This window comes from Notolepis coatsorum (genome assembly GCF_963971535.1).
Source record: "Notolepis coatsorum genome assembly, chromosome: 3".
In the NCBI taxonomy this organism is placed as follows: Eukaryota; Metazoa; Chordata; class Actinopteri; order Aulopiformes; family Paralepididae; genus Notolepis; species Notolepis coatsorum.
In genome coordinates, this window is record NC_140167.1 from 56,202,947 (window position 1) to 56,221,242 (window position 18,296).

General features: G+C 41.0%; 1 protein-coding gene across 2 annotated transcripts in view; it reads right to left on the bottom strand.

The window, feature by feature from the left end:
* Positions 1-18,296, bottom strand: part of ddhd1a (DDHD domain containing 1a) — a 68,494-nt gene that overhangs the window by 15,486 nt on the left and 34,712 nt on the right. For both annotated transcript variants that reach the window (XM_084310636.1, XM_084310635.1), the window contains 4 exons: positions 17,903-18,050; positions 4,494-4,603; positions 2,662-2,768; positions 91-353 (listed from right to left, as the gene is read on the bottom strand). In XM_084310636.1, the coding sequence (XP_084166762.1) occupies positions 91-353; positions 2,662-2,768; positions 4,494-4,603; positions 17,903-18,050 (628 nt within the window). The remainder of the gene's footprint in view (positions 1-90; positions 354-2,661; positions 2,769-4,493; positions 4,604-17,902; positions 18,051-18,296) is intronic.

The window sequence follows — 18,296 nt, forward strand, 5'->3', positions numbered from 1 at the left end:
CAACCACCTTTCATGTTTATTTCGAGGAAATAATTTATCGTGATAGTTATCGTTATCGTTTTATCGCCCAGCCCTAGGTCGGGGTCCTACCTGTTCCTGGTGAGACGCAGCTGCTCCAGCAGGTGCCGCTCCTCATAGGAGATCCAGCGGAGGTCCAGCTCCTCCTCCATGGAGTGGTGCTCCTGCAGACAGAAGCGCACCGGGTCCCAGCCCGTCATGATGTCGAAGGTAATGACGCAGCCCAGTGAGTGGGACACGATGGACACCTTGCCCCCCCTCTCTTCGAACTCGGGGTTCCGCAAGCAGAACAGGGAGTAGAGGCGGTTCAGCTCCTGGGTCAGGCCCTTGGTGATCTGGGGGGGCAATGGAGAGTCACAATGAGAGAGATACAAAGTGGTCACAGTTTCAGGTACATTTTGATATATATATAGATATTTATATTAGGGCTGTCAGTTTATCGCGTTAATTAGATTAATTAATTACACAGCAAATTATCGCGTTATGAAAATTAACTCAAAATTAATTACAAAAAAGAAAAAGAAAAATTATATATATATATTTTTTTATCTCATTCATTCCATAAGAATGTAGAATACACATTTACAGACGTTTTCTTTTTTTATATGGTCCATTTGCATGTTCTTGGTATCTGATTCTAGGGACATCTATGAATCTCAGGGAATGTATTCCCAGTGTCAGAAATACTGTGGGCTAGATCCACAAAGAATGGATTGCACGGTGCAAGGTGCACCCTTACTTACAATTCATTATGAATTGAAAATGGGGGACCCTGATGTAAACAAGACGAAAGTCTTTCTCTGGTCTGCATCCCCTTAACAATTGTGTGTATTGAGCCGTACTGTATTGTACCCATTCTGCAATCTGTTAATAACATTTTCATTCAATCAATCAATCTGCGCGGTGATTGATTGAATGAAAATTTTATTTTTAGTCAATTGTAATGAACCAAATGAGAATATCAATACATTTCTTTTTATCTTTGACTGTGAAAAACACCATGCTCAAATTGACCAGACCTGAAAAATCTAAGCAAATTAATAGATGGAAGATGATTAAACAGAAGGTTTTGTAGATACAGTACTAAATTCTGCCATCCGGACACATGCTATTTGAAATATGATTATAGAATATAGAATATCAGGCATAAAATGGTTATGCTATTAAAATGCGATTACGGTAATTAGATTAATTAATTACAAATCCTGTAATTAATTAGATAAAAAAAAATTAATCGCCTGACAGCACTAATTTATATATATATTAGGGCTATCAAAGTTAATGCTTTAATTTGAGATTCATTAAAATTATTTAAAGCATTAAAATAAATTAATCTAGATTAATCTATGGAGTGAAAAATCTTCAACATTCTGAACTTTCAGCAGTATATTTGCTTGTTCGGATAAAAGAAAGAGGTCTAGCTGAGGTTTTGTTGAACATTTGTATTTCACAGGAGAGAAACTGTATTCAAAGAAAGCTATTAAAATAGTTTGAATCTAAATATACTTTCTTTGTGTTGATTTTACATGAATTCCATGATTTTACACAAGTAAATATCTGTTACAAGCTTCGGTCTTAAGTAGAACAATGCTATTTTTTTATCTAGATTAATTACAGAAAATTGAGAGATTAATTAGTAAAAAAAATGTAATCTATTGACAGCACTAATATATATGCTTGATATATTTATATATTTGTATATATCGATACTTCGTACATCGATATCGATATAAAAAAAATTGTTTTTGCTTGACAATCCCATTTACTGCAATAAAAAATATTGGAATGAGGTGAACAGACTGAAAACGTAATCTTATTAGATAAAACAGATTATGTCTATATATGTTTATTGCAGATGGTGAAAAAAGTTTTCCGTTGGGGACATAATTAATAGTTAAAAATAATCAAGTTGTGGTGATTGTGTGTTGTGCAATTTGTTGTACATTGTTTCATGTACAATTGGCCAGTTTGTGATGCACACTAAATAACCCATTAAGCTTTCATGTGAAATCTGTGAGTACCGGTAAATTCATAATTCCTGCTTTTTGCCTTTTTATGGGCATTTCTTCTTCTTCAGTTATACAGATATCGTGATGTATCGTAGATGGAATTCCTTGCAATATATTGATTATCGCAGATATTGTGTTATTATGGCTATCGAGGGCCAAATTCATCACAGTATGGTATGCTGAGTTACTGGTATCGTCCCACCCCTAACACAGACTGCTCAACAGTCTTGAACACAGGGACATGCAGGTGCAGCTCGATAAATTAGAATATCGTGGAAAAGTAATTTTATTTCAGTAATTCAATTCAAAAAGCGAAACTCTTGTAGATTATAGATTCATTACACACAAAGTGAAATATTTCAAGCCTTTATTCGTTTTAATTTTGATGATTATGTCTTACAGCTCATGAAAGCCCAATCTTCTGTATCACCAATAAAAAATTTAAAATAGATGTATTTTTCTTTTGTATATAGAAATGTCGGCCTTCTGAAAAGCATGTTCATGTATTTTCACTCAGTATTTGGTTGGGGCTCTTTTGCACAAATTACTGCATCAATACAGCTAAATATATAGACTTTTCCACGATATTCTAATTTATTGAGCTGCACCTGTATGTACAATGTGTGTGTGTCACCTCGTCTCGGTAAAGAGGGCTGGTGTAGTACATGATGTCCATGGCGCTGCTGTTGAGAAGGTCTCTCAGTCCTCTCACTTTGTCCGGGGTGATGGAGTCCACGGTATCTATGGAAACACACCGCCCATATAATTAAGACGCCATACAATTTTCATTTAGCATATTAAGTCAGGAGAAATCAAACACTTAAAATGAGGGGAAAAAAGCTTTTCTTTATTTTTATTTAATACTTATGGAGTATTAAAGGTCCCATGTCTTATAAATAGCCTTTTCCAGTGTTTAGCATTGTTTTCTAGCAATGTGGGGTTGTATCAATGGGGTCTGTGTCTCTAATTCTCATTTTGGCTCATCAGTCCAGTCTCGATGTCACGAGATCCTCCCCCACTGAACTAAGCTATTCTGATTTGACTGTTTTGCTGACGTGAATAAGGCACTGATCTGCATATCTCAGCCCACAATCAACAATTCGCTCAACAACAGAGAGGTGCAGACAGAGAGAGAGCAGAGAACGAGTGAGCGAGAGAGGGAGAAAGAGAGAGAGAGAGAGGGATACGGAGCATTTTACACACACTCCGGACTGCGTGTGTGTGGGGAAACACACACGCAGTCGGGACGCATCTCTCCTCTCTCTCTCTCTCCCCCTCGAGTCGTCTCGGAGCATTTACACACATTCCCGACTGCGTGTGTGTGTGGGGAAACACGAGCGCGCCCTCTCTGAGCATCTCTCCTCGCCCTCTCTCGCTCGTTCTCTGCTCTCTCTCTGTCGGCACTCGCGTCACGTCAACCTGTTGCAAAATATCATAGCGCACACGCACACTCCCACGCGTATTCCGATCTGTGCAATAATATTCACGGGGTATATATTGTTATTTGAAACAAGTTACCAATGCATTGTCCCATGGGATTATGCCCCCCTGCGGCGAAATTAATTAGTCTCCCCCTCTATCTCTCTCTGTCTGCCAGTGCAGACTGTGGGTAACTGTCACTCAAAGCGCTTTTTGAGAGTATGGGCGGAGCCCAGCCAAAAACAGCTTGAAATCTTAAAGTGGAAAAATGCTGCTTTAGAGTACTTGATTAGAAATACAAAACAATGCATATATAAAAAAAATAAAAAAGAATTACAGATGTGTTCCATAGACTCACAGGAATTGTGTAAAATTGCCCAAATAGTGAAAGGAATAGCAAAACATGGGACCTTTAAAAAAGATTTGGATACAATTTCAGGACTAGACTGTCATCCATCACAGAAGAGCACACGCTAATGACAGGGTATTGGAGTTATAGAGTAAGAGTTGACTCATTGCTTTGCCGTTTCAAAACCCCTGACCTAAATGTCTCTTTTACACCGTCACCACGGAGAGGCTACAGGCAGCGAATGACAAAAGCGGTTTGCTCAGCTACAATGACTAGCATAGGACTTATCGGGACACGGAAAAGTTGTATAAAAGGCCCTATTATACTGTGACACATCAGGAACAAAGCATACTGTCCTCTACTAAAGTTACTTATGAGACAGATAAACACACACACACACACCTCAGACTTTACCAAGATACGATACAATTTCCATTCTTAGAAATATCAAAACATTTTGTTATTCAATTCAGTACCATGATACGAGATATATTGTGATACATTTAACTCAATCATGACAAACACTTGAACCGAAAACCTGAAGAACCATTCTTTGAATCTGGACAAAAGCCGTCTTTGTTGCATTTGTTTTATGATAAATTAATTGAGACTGATCTGAATCCATGTATGTACAGTCCGTCGATTGAATCGTTGCCTTTTGAATCAATATATCGTTACACACACACACGCACACTAACCTCCATCAAGAGCCAGTTTGGAGCGCCACTCGACAGGCAGAAACTCCACATGCTCTGCATTGTGCTCTGAAAAGTGCTTCTCCTCCATCTTCCTCACCGCTTCCCTCAGCCTGCAGACACACAGAAACGACACCAAGGATTATAGAGTTTATATATACATGCCATGCTTTCTTGCACCCTAATGTCCATTGTATTCAATGTGTTTTGTTCAATGTGTAACACGTGCTCCCAAGAACAACAAGAAGATAAAAACACCTCACCAGTGTGGAACACAGAGGCCTGCATGGCGTGTGATGAGACACAATATATCACATCAGCACACAGATCTTCCCTTCCCCGCGGATGTGGAGAAGTTGATCGTTCTAGTGCAGGGCTGACACCACAAGCTTCTAACTTGAGTTAATGTAGCCCAACTGATAAATGATTCCCTTCTGAAAAGTCACTTAGGAGCATTAGGCACGACCCGTCTCGACACCCATGAAAATAGGCACCTAGCCCACTTGGAAATAGGCATCAATAAAGGAATCTGAACTAGCTCACTTTAAAATAGGCATCTTGCATCTTTCCAGACAGTAAAGGACGCAGCCTGTCTATTGGCCCTCACTGCATACAAATATGGATTGTCCAATCTTTTTGTACTGCTTTTGGAACAAGAGAACAAGGGCATAGTGTTGTACATGTGAAGCAAACTAGTCTCACACAAGGTGCAATGCCTGTGAGCACCCACCAGGCAGAGTGGTTAACGGTGAATGTGCGAGTGAATGAATGTGAGAGTGACATTGTCAGTCATAGAGGTGCTGTGCATCTATAAACAAATTATATTCCCTGTATTTGTGAGGTCTCCGTCTTAACTCTTTATATTTTAAACTTTTCAAATATTCTAAATTAAACAAAATATATATATGACTGGACCTACAGTATGCAGAATCTCTTTCCCATGAATTGTACAGGGAAAGGGTTTCGCTTCAAGCCAAATTTAATCTCCTTTCTACATTGGAAACAACTAATTTGATCACGCGGTCACACCAATCAATAGGATATTAATGATGTATTCAAATACTTGTATTCAGATTTGTATTCTTCAGGATCACTAGGAGATTCCGAATTGATCAATAAATGTTATGATAATTTAAATATACCTTCCATTAGGCAAGAACATAATGTTCAGCTTGAAAGAGCTATTACCTTAGAAGAAATACATCAATAATCTCTTAAAAGCAGTGCTCAAAAGCCCCAGGACCCGATGGCTATATATCTGAATTTTACAAGTAATCTCCCATTTTACTTAGTGTTTAACTCATTCAGCGCCATACCCGAGTAAAGTCGGGTTATCTCGCCAGCGGTTGAGCACCATACCCGAGTATAGTCGGGTTTTGGCAGTTTTTTATTTTATAATTTTTTTTTATTCATTACAGGCTCACGGACCTCGGTGTTACCATAGGAAATCATTCTGAGACCCAGAGAGTGCAATACCGGCCGAATCCTACTAGGTGGCAGTATCGCCCACCCTTTGAAACCTTATTTCACACTGAGTCACATCTAATGTCGTCTGGGCGGAGAATTTCGACCCAGCCAAGTAAATCGCTTCATCCGAGCACTTCGAAACGCATTCAGCACACTTGAGGCATATCTTGTGCCACTTCATGTCAGGGACCCGATCGACATCAATACTGGAAATCGCGATCAGACAATTGGAATATCCTTTTTGGAATAACCCCGATCAAAGGTAAGGACTATCTGACGTCAATTCCACCTTGATCTCAATGATTTCATATCGATCCAGCCGATCAACATATGTAGTATTCAAAACGAATGCTGTTGCTGATTGATTGAAAACTTTATTAACAGATTGCAGAATGGGTACAATACAGTACAGCTCAATACACACAATTGTTAAGGGGATTCAGACCAGAGAAAGACTTTCGTCTTGTTTACATCAGGGTCCCCCATTTTCCATTCATCATAACATATATGACATACATGACAGTACTGCTACATCTTTTTTTTGTATCTACTTTTTCTCCCCATTTTCTATTTTTCTCCCTTCCCCAATTTCGTATTGTCCAATTCTACCCTCCCCTGTCTCGAACGCTGTTAGGCCATGCCTCCCACAAGCCGGCTGCAATGTGGACGAAGCCTTGCATCACGTGTCCCCTCCGGTACTCGAGGAGGCAGCAGTCGCATCTTTTCACCTGCACAGCGCGATCTCTCAGCGGCGAGGGTCTGCGTGGGAGGGACACGCCGCCCCCGTCGCTTCCTGATTCTACTGTGCAGGCGCACCAATCGACCTGTAGGAGTCGCTGTCCACAACGTCCGATCCCCACCCACCAGCTTCCCACCCCCTAATACTGCCAATTGTATTAGTATGAACGACCAGCCAAGCTGGTAGCAACGTCGAGAGCTGGGCTTGAACCCAGCATCTCCTGCGTTGGTGGCGAGCGCCTTGCCCACTGCGCCACCTAGTCGCCCACAGTACTGCTACATCTATACATTTATGACATACCAGATTTACAAATACAGTACTGTTTGTGATACAAAAAGAGTCTAAAAAAGAGAGTACCATATACATTTGACGTAGAAACTGTACATTGGAGGTTGGGTAGATGGGGTGGGGGAAACTGTACAACTTTACAAGCAAAACTGTACATTGGAATATCGACAAAACCTTACTTGGTCCCAAGAAGAGGGTCTCGTGTATTATTGGGTTAGGACATTTACAGGGGCCAGTTTCGAATTCCAGTCTCCCGTAGGTGCTCTTTGAGAGTGGTTTTAAAGTGGGTAGTGATTCACATTCCTTTACAGCTTTGGGTAGGGCGTTCCACATTGATGTGGCATAATTGCTAAACGTGTTTAGTCCCTTGTTTGAGCTGAATCTGGGTTTAACATGATTTGTGGAGCTTCCTCTGGTGTTGTGGTCGTGGTATTCACTGACCTTTGGGAAGTATTTTGACATGTACATGGGTACCTTAGTCGTGTACTGCAGGGGTTCCCAAACTTTTTCAGCTCGAGACCCAAAAGAGAAATTTTATGTTTCCCCCGGGACCCAAACGTACAAAAATACATCATGAATTGCCATAACATACATTTATAAACTACTGATAAAGAACACAACAAACCATGAATTTAAAATGTATATGAAATGTATTTATTTCATTATAAAAGTACATCACAGCAATAATCAAATTTGCTGAGTGTAATGTTAAGTTTCTCACCACCTCGTAAAATATGTACATACAATTTTGTAACACTTTTAAATTACCAAACATGTTCTACTCTCCTTTCTATTTATCACCCTTTTTCAACTCTCCATTTCTTACCCCCTCCCTCTGTCCCTCAACCTTAAACCCCAACATTGAGCAACATTCTGATACATTTTTACTGACTTATTTAAAAATTCTACTGACCTGACATGCTAGAAGGGGTATAATATTTCATCTATGGCACAATGAAATCTAATGAGGTATGTGGCTGGTTGAAGTTTTCAACCAGCAGATCTATTCTGGGCTTAGTTTTTGAAAGTGCTATTCTGAGGTCATGCTGAGCATTAGTCTGTTTCTGTATTTGTTTTTCAGGTATGCTAGAGTAGAAAACTCAGATTCACATAAGTATGTGGTGCCAAACTGAATCAACACATCTACAGCTTTTTTTTATATGTTATATATAAAATAAAATAAAATTTTATATATATATAAAAAATTATTTTAGTTGGCGGTCAGGTGGCGTAACGGAAATGTTTTTTTTTTTAACAACAGATGTATGTTTAATTATTTTGCAGCAATTATTTGTCATTGCGGCCATCTTTAGTGTTACATCCCCTCACACTCCAGTTCTCAGGCTGCAGCTGGTTTAAAAGCGAAAGTAAACCGGCTTCTCTGCTGGCTGTGGCTCCAGGGGAGTTGAACAGTTCTGGCTCTGCGAGTTTATTTTCGATCTTTTGGCGCTTTTTTGGTGGACAAACCACCGCACATGTGCACCGTGACTCGTGACTGGAGTCTAGTTCTGCTAGCACACATAGCCTAGTGTACAGACGGTTTCAAACTGTATTTTAAATTAGAAAGCAAACAAAATAAATGGACAAGAGAAAAATAAATCTCAATTTGGTCAGTATTGTCATTTGGACAAGCAAAGCCATTACTTTAAGTTGCAGGCAAGAAAGACAAGTCTGTCCACTGTCTCTGGTTTTAAAACTGCCCTGTTGCAGGTCACAAAAAAAAAAAAAAAAAAGAATTTCGATTTTTTTTAATTTCGATATTCGATATCGATTATTAAAATATATCGCGATATTTATCGTTATATCGCCCAGCCCTACCACACACTACGCCCTCTCAGTGAGAATCCGCGCTTGAAGAAGAAAGAAGCGGTTGATTGGGTGGACGTGTGTCGGAGGAAGCACGTGGTAGCCTCCACTCTCCCAGACCGACTGTGGGGGGTAAGTGCGCAGCGACCAGGAAGGGGATTGGGAATTGGCATAACGACTAACATTGGGATGGGAGAAAATCGGAGGGGGAAAAATATCAATACAAAAAAAAATAAAAAAAATATTTTATTTTATTGGCGACCCTTTGGTACCATGAGGTGCAAGCATAGTCGTAGTACCCTTGAATGAGTGCACCTGCCAGAGTCTTCAGGGTATTCTTGTTTACCAGAGAGGAGATCCGGTACAAGAATCTAGTTCATTGGTTGACTTTTTTTTATTACATTGGATGCCATTTTGTCACAGGAAAGATTTGCCTCTAGGATGGAACCTAGGTACGGTATGTAATTTCATCTTTCCTTCCTGTAACTGAGAAGCCGTCGGTCTTGCAGAGTTTGTTATTTGATCCGAAGAGAATGGACTCCGTTTCACCCAGGTGTAATGATAGTTTGTTATCAGCGAGCCAGGTGCAGATTCTGCAGAGTTCTGAGCTGAGGGTTTTTTCAACCTGTAAATTGTTCTTGTCAGAGACCAGCAGGGCTGAGTCATCCGCGAACAAGAACAAGTTGCAGTCACAAGCTGTGAAGCTGACGACATGTAATTTGCATAAATTAGGAACAGTAGTGGTCCTAGTATGCTTCCTTGGAACACCTACTGTGAGGGGGGGGGGGGGTGCTTATTGCTTATTCCCAGAGGAAGAGTGCTGCCGAGTGCTTCCGCATTTTCCCTGATTGGCTGCGACACGCCCCGCGGCAGGCGCGGCAGCCTCAGAGCGGAGCGGCAGAGCTTGCGGCAGAGCTTGCAGCATTATGTAGCCGTAATCCCTGATGATTTTCATTCGACGCTTAGCTCAACTGGCAGCGCTGCGGTCCTGTTGGTGACAAGTTCGAATCCCTTAAATTTTTATTTTTTTTTAACGTGCGTTAAGTTTAGGCATGTTAACTTATGGTTAAGGTTAGGCATGGTTAAGGTTAAGGTTAGGCATTGTTTCGGAGTTGGTTAAGGTTAGAAGGGTTAAGTTTAGGCGCTGTTAAGGAGCTGGTTAAGGTTAGAGTTTGTCTTAGAGCAGTGGTTCCCAAAGTCGGGGTCGCGACCCAAAGGTGGGCCGCGAGCAGCCACGGGTGGGCCGCGAGATGATTAAAAAAAAACAAAAATAAAAAAATATATTTTTTTTATTTTTATTTTTTATTTTTTTTTGTCAGGCCACTGAACTTAGAAGCAGGCCAGGACAGTGTTTCTAGTTGTATTCTAAAATTATATTCTATTGTATTCTAAAATGTGACTATATGGTTTTATATTAACTTAATAAATAAACAAAAACGCAAAATCTACTTATTTCAACGAACATTTCAAACTAAATAACAGATTATGCACATAAAACGCTGAAAACAACCGAAGCAACAATAGTATTTTAATGAGGCTATTATTATTATCATTATTATTTTGCAACAAGTTAGCCCTCTCATAAATAGCACATATAAATGAATAACTAACTTGAACTAACTTAATAGGATTGAAGTGATATTTGGCTTAAAAAATCGGTCGCCTGGCAAAAAAAAAAAAAAAAAAAACAGACGATGTGCATTGGGCCGCGGCTCTCTGACGCCTTATTTTCTGGGCCCCGGCCTGAAAAGTTTGGGAACCCCTGTCTTAGAGAATGGCAATAGACAGCCTATTTCCGTGCTGCAGCGCGAGGCAATAGACAGCCTATTTCCGCGCTGCAGCTCTCTCGCGCTGCCGTGGTCACATGGGCGTCATGGCCAATCAGAGAAAACGCGGAAGCACGCGACGCACTCTTCCGCTGGGAATAAGCTACACGCGGGGGGGATAGGGTACCGTTTACCTCCACCATCGGTTCTCTCCCCTCAAGGTAGGATTGCATCCAGCTCACTGATAACTATCAATTGCTTTTAGCTTGTCAATCAGAATGGAGTGATTGACAGTGTCGAAGGCCTTTTGTAGGTCCAGCATGACCATGCCGCAGTATTTGCCCGCGTCCACCTCTTGTTTGATGTGGTCGTTCAAATTAAATAGAGGAGGCATGTGTCAGTGGAGTGGGATGTTCTGAAGCCAGATTGGAATTCGTAGATTCGATTTTTTTCCCGCTAGGTACGACCTGTTCGTAGATAATTTTTTCCATGACTTTCAAGTCAAGTCAAGTCAAGAGTTTTATTTGTCACGGCATACAAGTATACAATGAAATGCGGGTGGTCTTGCCCGCAACGATGTGCAATACAGTAGTACAACATATAATGGAATCCAATAAACATTGTGCAATAAACAGGTAACATAGTGGGACATCACAGTATTTGTACATAGTTATTTACAGAGCATGAAGGACATGCTAGGTCCCTTGGTAGTGCAATACACTTACTATACTATTTTTAAAGTGACCTTTCCTTTGTGGCCATAAGTGTGGGCGTGTGCAGCATGAGTGAGTGCTTTCTCATGTTAAAGTGGCTGCTAGTGTGCGAGCGTGCACAGCGTGCGTGTCGTGTGTGTGCTAATGTGTGCTTGTGTGTGGAGAGTTCAGTGTTCTGTGACCCTCAGTGTTCATTGTTCAAGGCTCTGATGGCCTGGGGGAAGAAGCTGATGGCCTGGGGGAAGAAGCTTTCGAGATGGAGGTAAGAATAGAAACAGGGCGGTAGTTGCCTGGGTCCAATTTGCTGCCCTTTTTGTGCAGGGGGGGTCACTCTCGCAATTTTGAAGTCCTTGGGGACGTGTCCCTGTTTTATGGAGAGGTTTATTATGCGTGTGATGACTGGGGTGATGGCGGTCAAAGCATCAAAAAACGACCCCCCACCCCCTTTCATGCATTCATGATGAAACATAACAAACTACCGGTATACAATATTCACCACAGTATAACACGGAAACGTATACGGTAGGGATGCACCGAAATTTCTCGGCCGAAAAATGGCAAAAAATTGCCTTTCGGCTGTTGGCCGAAAGAGTTTTTTCACCGAAAATATATCACCAAAACACAACGTGTTGTTGTGATGATGTCGCGCTGTCGGGAGTCGCGCTGTTTCTACGTAAACTCTGCGCGCAACGCGTCCAATAAATGCGTCTTTAACATGCTTTATATCCTTATTTACTATATGCCGCGGTTAATCACTGAGTGATCTAATATGCATATTATTCGCGTGTTGTTGTGATGATGTCGCGCTGTCGGGAGTCGCGCTGTTTCTATGTAAACTCTGCGCGCAACGCGTCCAATAAATGCGTCTTTAACATGCTTTATATCCTTATTTACTATATGCCGCGGTTAATCACTGAGTGATCTAATATGCATATTATTCAGAGCGAGAGGGGGGGGATTGTGTTTCTCACATTGACGCTGTCTGTCTGTCGCGCGTCTACTGTGCCGAGTCAAGCGAGCACATTCAGCTGGGGACTAGAAAGGTGCGCTCAGTAGAGCAGATGTTCACTGCGCAACCAGAGAAAAGATGGAATTAATGTACTGTATGCATTCAGAAGTGCTGAATAAATGTTTTATGGACCCATAATAGTGATTATTTATTATTTAAGTTAAGTTTAGCCATAATCATATATTTTTCCATAATAACATTGGTAAAAAAAAATTCTATTCTATGAATCATTTTCGGGCTTTCGGTTTTCGGCCAACCGTTTTCTATTTTCGGTATCGGTTTCGGCCAAGAATTTCCCATTCGGTGCATCCCTAGTATACGGTACATGAAAACATTATTATTTTTCAAATGTTGGACGAGGGATAGTTACTGTCAAATGAGCCATAGTATCGTCTCCATAGCTATAGAATATAGATATAGCGTTTTTCTGTTTTGTAAAATAAAAATAAAAATACATTGTATTCATCCTCATCCATCCTCCGGCAATAACATACATACATACATACATACACACACACATACAATATATATATATATATATTTACATCTCCATGGTACTGTTATTGTTTTATGAAAGGCATGTTATCTGGCCAGCAGTGCATTATAATGGCTAGTCCTGAGTGCACATATAATATCCTTTTCTCCATTCTGTCCATACTGTGTGTGTTTGCCCTCTCTCTCCTCTCAGCCCTTAATGACCGTCAGGCGGAGAGGGATCATTATACTGCCCACTGATAGTGTCTTCGTGCACATGCCATCATAATGACTGTGCAGCGACTAGTCCTTTTTAGGCCAGTGTTAGCATGCAGGAGCAGGACACACTAAATACACAAATAGAAAAGAGAGATATATAGAGAGTGGCAGCTGTTGACTTAACAAAGTCAAACGGAAGGGTGAGATTGGGCTTTAGGTGAACTGGTTGGTCACTGGGCTGGTTAATGCAGGCTTCCACAGGTCTGCTCATGTGCATGCAGCAGGGAGCCTTAATGCTATGGTGGTGGCCTGCTGTGTTCTAGAGAACAGTCATCCCCAGCTGTCTAGGTTTAGAATTAACTACAGTAGCTATTGAGTAGCCTGGCTCAGTTAAGCCCAAATGGCTTTAATGTAGAAAAGGTTAGCAAAGTGACCGACCCCCCCCCCCCCCCCCAAAAGAATGTGGGGCTTCATTAGCTGTAGCCTGCCGTTGGTTTAGCAGAGGGCTAACATGCAAACAGAGTGACAGGAATGTCTTTGATTGTCCTAAGAAAAGAAAATCCCTAATGACAGAGGATGGTAGGAAGAGGCTATCCGGTCTGCCTCGCTCTGTCCGGCCACGCCTAAAAAGCAGCGGCCACTCTTTTATCACAGGAACGGGGGGAGTGAGGGGTGACGAGGAGAAGGAGGAGGAGGAGGAGGAGGAGGAGGAGGAGGAGGAGGAGAAGAGAGGAAAGCCATTAAGAGAGAAACAGTAGAGTAGAGAGGATGACAAGAGTGAGGGTAATGGGATGGGCTGAGATTGAATTGTTGTGTGATTTTAAGTGGTGCTTCAGACAAAGATAGCAGGGGGAGAGAGGGGGAAAGAGGATGCAGTGACAGAAAGCTCAGAGTAGGCATGGGTAATATACCGGTAGAAACCGTACACTGGTGGAAAGTTGTGCCAAGGTGTGAATTTACCCATATCGTTTCTACTGGCTGGGAACACAGGGAGCCGAGATACTAAGGTTGTACAGAAAGGGTTGTACAGCCTTATGTGTTGCACAATAGGAATACGCTGCTGGCCAGTACTAGTCATACTGTTTCCATTTATATAATACAACTCTGTACATACATCTGATTAGCACTACACTCAGTAGTACTAATTTGTACACAGTTTAACCACCTGTACATTGTATATTGCTGTTGCACTTTACTGTTACATTTGCAATCTGGTTGGATGACAAACCTCTTTTCGTTGTACTGTACTTGTGCTGTATGGTGACATTACATTTTAATCTAATCTAATATTATGTAACAGTTGCCCTGTTCCTTGATGTATATATACCATCCAAAATGCCTGCATATTTCCCAGCCCGGTCAGGGAGTTCAGCAGTGTGAGTGAGTTCCTCTGCGGGCTGAGGAAGGCCCGTGGTCAATAATCCACAGAGAGCTGAGACTGAAGCTTAGCGGTTCCCCAGCAGCGTGACCTGGTCTAAGCTGACCTGAGCCCCTGGCCGAGAGGCCCGCCGCACACCTTTCAGCACAGAGACATACCGCTTGGCCTGATCTGTACTACTGGCCACTGCACAGCTGTGGTCTTACAAATAGCTATAGTCTATTCTATACTAGAGCCGGTTAATCGACATTGGCCTATCCCAGACATATTGGTATCGGCCGATACCTTTGCCGATAGGTGCCAATATTAAAACACACATATATATATATATATATATATATATATATATATATATATATATATGATATCTGTTTTTTTTTACAGAACATAATGCAGAGAAAGATGCTGCTAAATATAAATATGAATTGATCATTGGTGAAGATTAAGCCATTTAGAATAGAATCTAGAATAGAACATGCAAGGCAAACTAGTTTGGTTCCAGCTCAAATAGACAGTTAATGTCTCACAATGTTTTAATTGTTTCTATAGATGGCTGTGGGTGGAAGTAGTACAGTGTGGGACTACATGAAAATATGTTTTTATTTTTTAAGAAAAATAAATATATACATCAGTCCAATATATTGATATGTGAATATTTTACTCCCTAATATCGGTATCGCTCCCAAAAATCGGTCAGGCTCTACTCTATACTACACTGTATGGCTGTGGTCAAATGAGCTCTATGTGAAGAACTAATGATATGTACATACTGCACCTAATGTCGGATAAATCACTTATCTGCACAGATGAGCTATTATGAGACTGATAATATGAGCCTGTCTATAGACATACAAACGTGCTGATACTGACCCTAAGTATGTGTGTGTGTGTGTGTGTGTACCTGACCCCTTTCATAATTACTTCCCTACTAGAGCTGCATGGACTCCTCACAGTAAATAATCTTCATTGAAAAGAGACCATTTCAAAGGTCAGCCTATTGAGGAAAAACAGACAGGACCACGGGAGATTGCGGAGAGAAAGAGATGGATAGGAGAGGGGGAGGGCAGGGGAACAAAAGAGGAGAGCTGCAGGAGGAGCGCTGCAAGCTGAAAATGTCAAAGGGAGGAATGATTGAATCGGCGTCACCAGATGGGAAATGTTAAAAGTATTGTACCAGAGACTTAAAATTATCATATTTTGAGGGAAATTATTATATGCATAACCAAGAGACCAAAATAAGTGTTGGCGATGCTTACTTTCTGTCTGCACTCTGCTCCAACAATGACCTCCTCTTCTCCCCTGTCCTCACCTTCCACTTCAACACTCTTTTTATTTATAATTTTTCACATGGATGCAGCAGTAAGCTATACTACTAATACAGCAGTAAGCTATACTACTAATACAGCAGTAAGCTATACTACTAATACAGCAGTAAGCTATACTACTAATACAGCAGTAAGCTATACTACTAATACAGCAGTAAGCTATACTATTAATACTACTAATACAGCAGTAAGCTATACTATTAATACTACTAATTAGGGCTGTCCCCGACTAAGGATTTGGATAGTCGACTATGATTGGCCAACATTTGCCGTTAGTCGACTATTAGTCAACAAAAAAGGGCAGTGGGGGTGCTTAATGTCTGAAGGCGTCGACTGAAGGCTTCTTGTCCTCTGCAAAAGCATGCAATTGGTCCATTGGTCCACTAATACAGCAGTAAGCTATACTACTAATACAGAAGTAAGCTATAGGCTACTACTAATACTAAGCATCAGAATTATAAAATGATCGTACATTATGGGATTTCTATTACTGGGGATAGCCATTCGTCTATCTATCTTTATTTTAAATCAGCAAATGAGGGCATCATCAACGATTCTTTGAATATAAATAAGTTTGATTGAAGGATTTTTTTTTTTTTACCGATTGCAGGTGATTACGCCAATGGTTCAGACTGACATTTGAAATCACACATGAGTATGCTGATGAAATGTTAGTAGAGTAGAGTAAGAGTAAGAATGAGTGAGAGTGCGAGAGAGAGAGATCCAGAATACCTAAAAAGGGATACTTCACAATACTGATTTATTTTGCACATAATCTCTAATCTAAAGTTTGTTAGCGTTTCCATGTAACAGCAATACGTGTTCTGTTTACATAATGCACTCGGGTTAGATGCCAACTTATTTTCATTGTACTGTACTTGTGCTAAAAGACAATACATTTTAATCTAATCTATTAATGTATGTAATAGTGAAATGGGACAAATATGATGTCAATGTAGAAAACCTACATCACAATGTGAAATATCTGGTAAAGAAATATAAAATTCTAAAGTCTCAAGGTACCATGTAATATTGATCCTATTCACATGGCGGCCATTGTGCTCTTATGTCATGCTCGGGTTGGGATTGTGTCAATTGTAAGTGAAATGGTGAAAATATTGGGAGCCCAAAAGTGCATGCAAGTGTGGTGACAACATACATGCGACACTAGAGCTGCCGCGATTACCGCATTACCGCGGTATCGCTGTTACATCACGGCCACCGCAGAGTAGGCTGAATACCGCGTCACCGCTGTTTTTTATAATAATAATAATAAATTACCCTCCTCTCGTTGGGCTTGCGGCTCTGCAGATATACCCTACTCATCTATCGAGGTTCCAAGCGACCCTATTGGGTACCAGAAAAGTCATGTGAAACATTGCAGACCACTGATTGGTCAGAAGAGAGACGCGTCACACGTTGTAGCGTCATGCAGTGTGTTACCACCAATCGGCAAGCGCGTATTAGGTTTTTACTTCCTGAATGTCAGATCATCACAACACGGCTAATAACGTTAGCTTTAACTCTCCGCCGGAGTGGACTACGATCGCTCCTAAGGAGTACTAAACGAGACATAATGATTTTACTGTCTGCAACGAATGTTATAATAAAAGCCCTTCGTTCTATACACTTGTCTGATTGAAAACTTTATTAACAGACCGCAGAATGGGACAACTCAGCACGCTCTGAGCAAAGAAAGGAACTGAGATATGAATAGAGTATTGCTTGCCTTGCTATTGTCCGGTAAATACGCTGATGTTATTGAACGTATAACTATATAATGTTAATGGCACAAAACGAATGCCTTTATTATAAAGTAGTAACTTTATAGTAATAATAATAAGAAAGGGTCGGGGGGGTTAGGGGTAACCACCCCTGCCCGCGACACCGAGTGAACGGCGCACGACCAGAGGGTAAACTTCGAATCCGTGTTTCACTTTCAATAACTAATGCGTGCTTGCCGAATCCCAAACAATATTCATGCTGCAAAGTCATCCTCTAAAAATAGACATTTAGACTAGAGGCAGGCTATATGCTATAAAGAGTAGACTACTACTAAAAAAGAAAATGCATTCAAACTTTTTTTTTTAATTTTTTGTGTGCATGCGGTAATAACCGCGGCGGTAGGAAATATTTTGCAAATTTGTGCGGTAAGGAAATAATCAATACCGCGGCAGCTCTATGCGACACAAACACCATTTGAATAATTGCAATACAGTCACACTCACATGCCAGTGTTCTTGATGATGCGTCCCTGATCCATCTTCTGTCCGATGCCGTGGACCACGAAAACGATGTGCGTCGTCTGGGGGGGCCTGTCCTCCAAGGAGGCCTCCTCCACGTAGCCTCGATGGAGCCTCGTTCCACTGCTGGAGGCTGGTGTGAGGCGACAGGATATGACAGAGGTGGATAGATCATTACCAGAACAAAAAGAAATCTGCTGCATTTTTGTTTCTCATTTTCGGCAACGCTTCAATCTATACTAGTATTTTCCCCGCGTTATGGCCTTCCGTCCACATGAAAACAATGCAAAACTGAGTTCTAGGTCACTGAATACGGAGCTTTTGAAAACGCCTTCTAGGGTGGAGATTTTTAAAAACAATACAGTGTTGTAACTTGTCT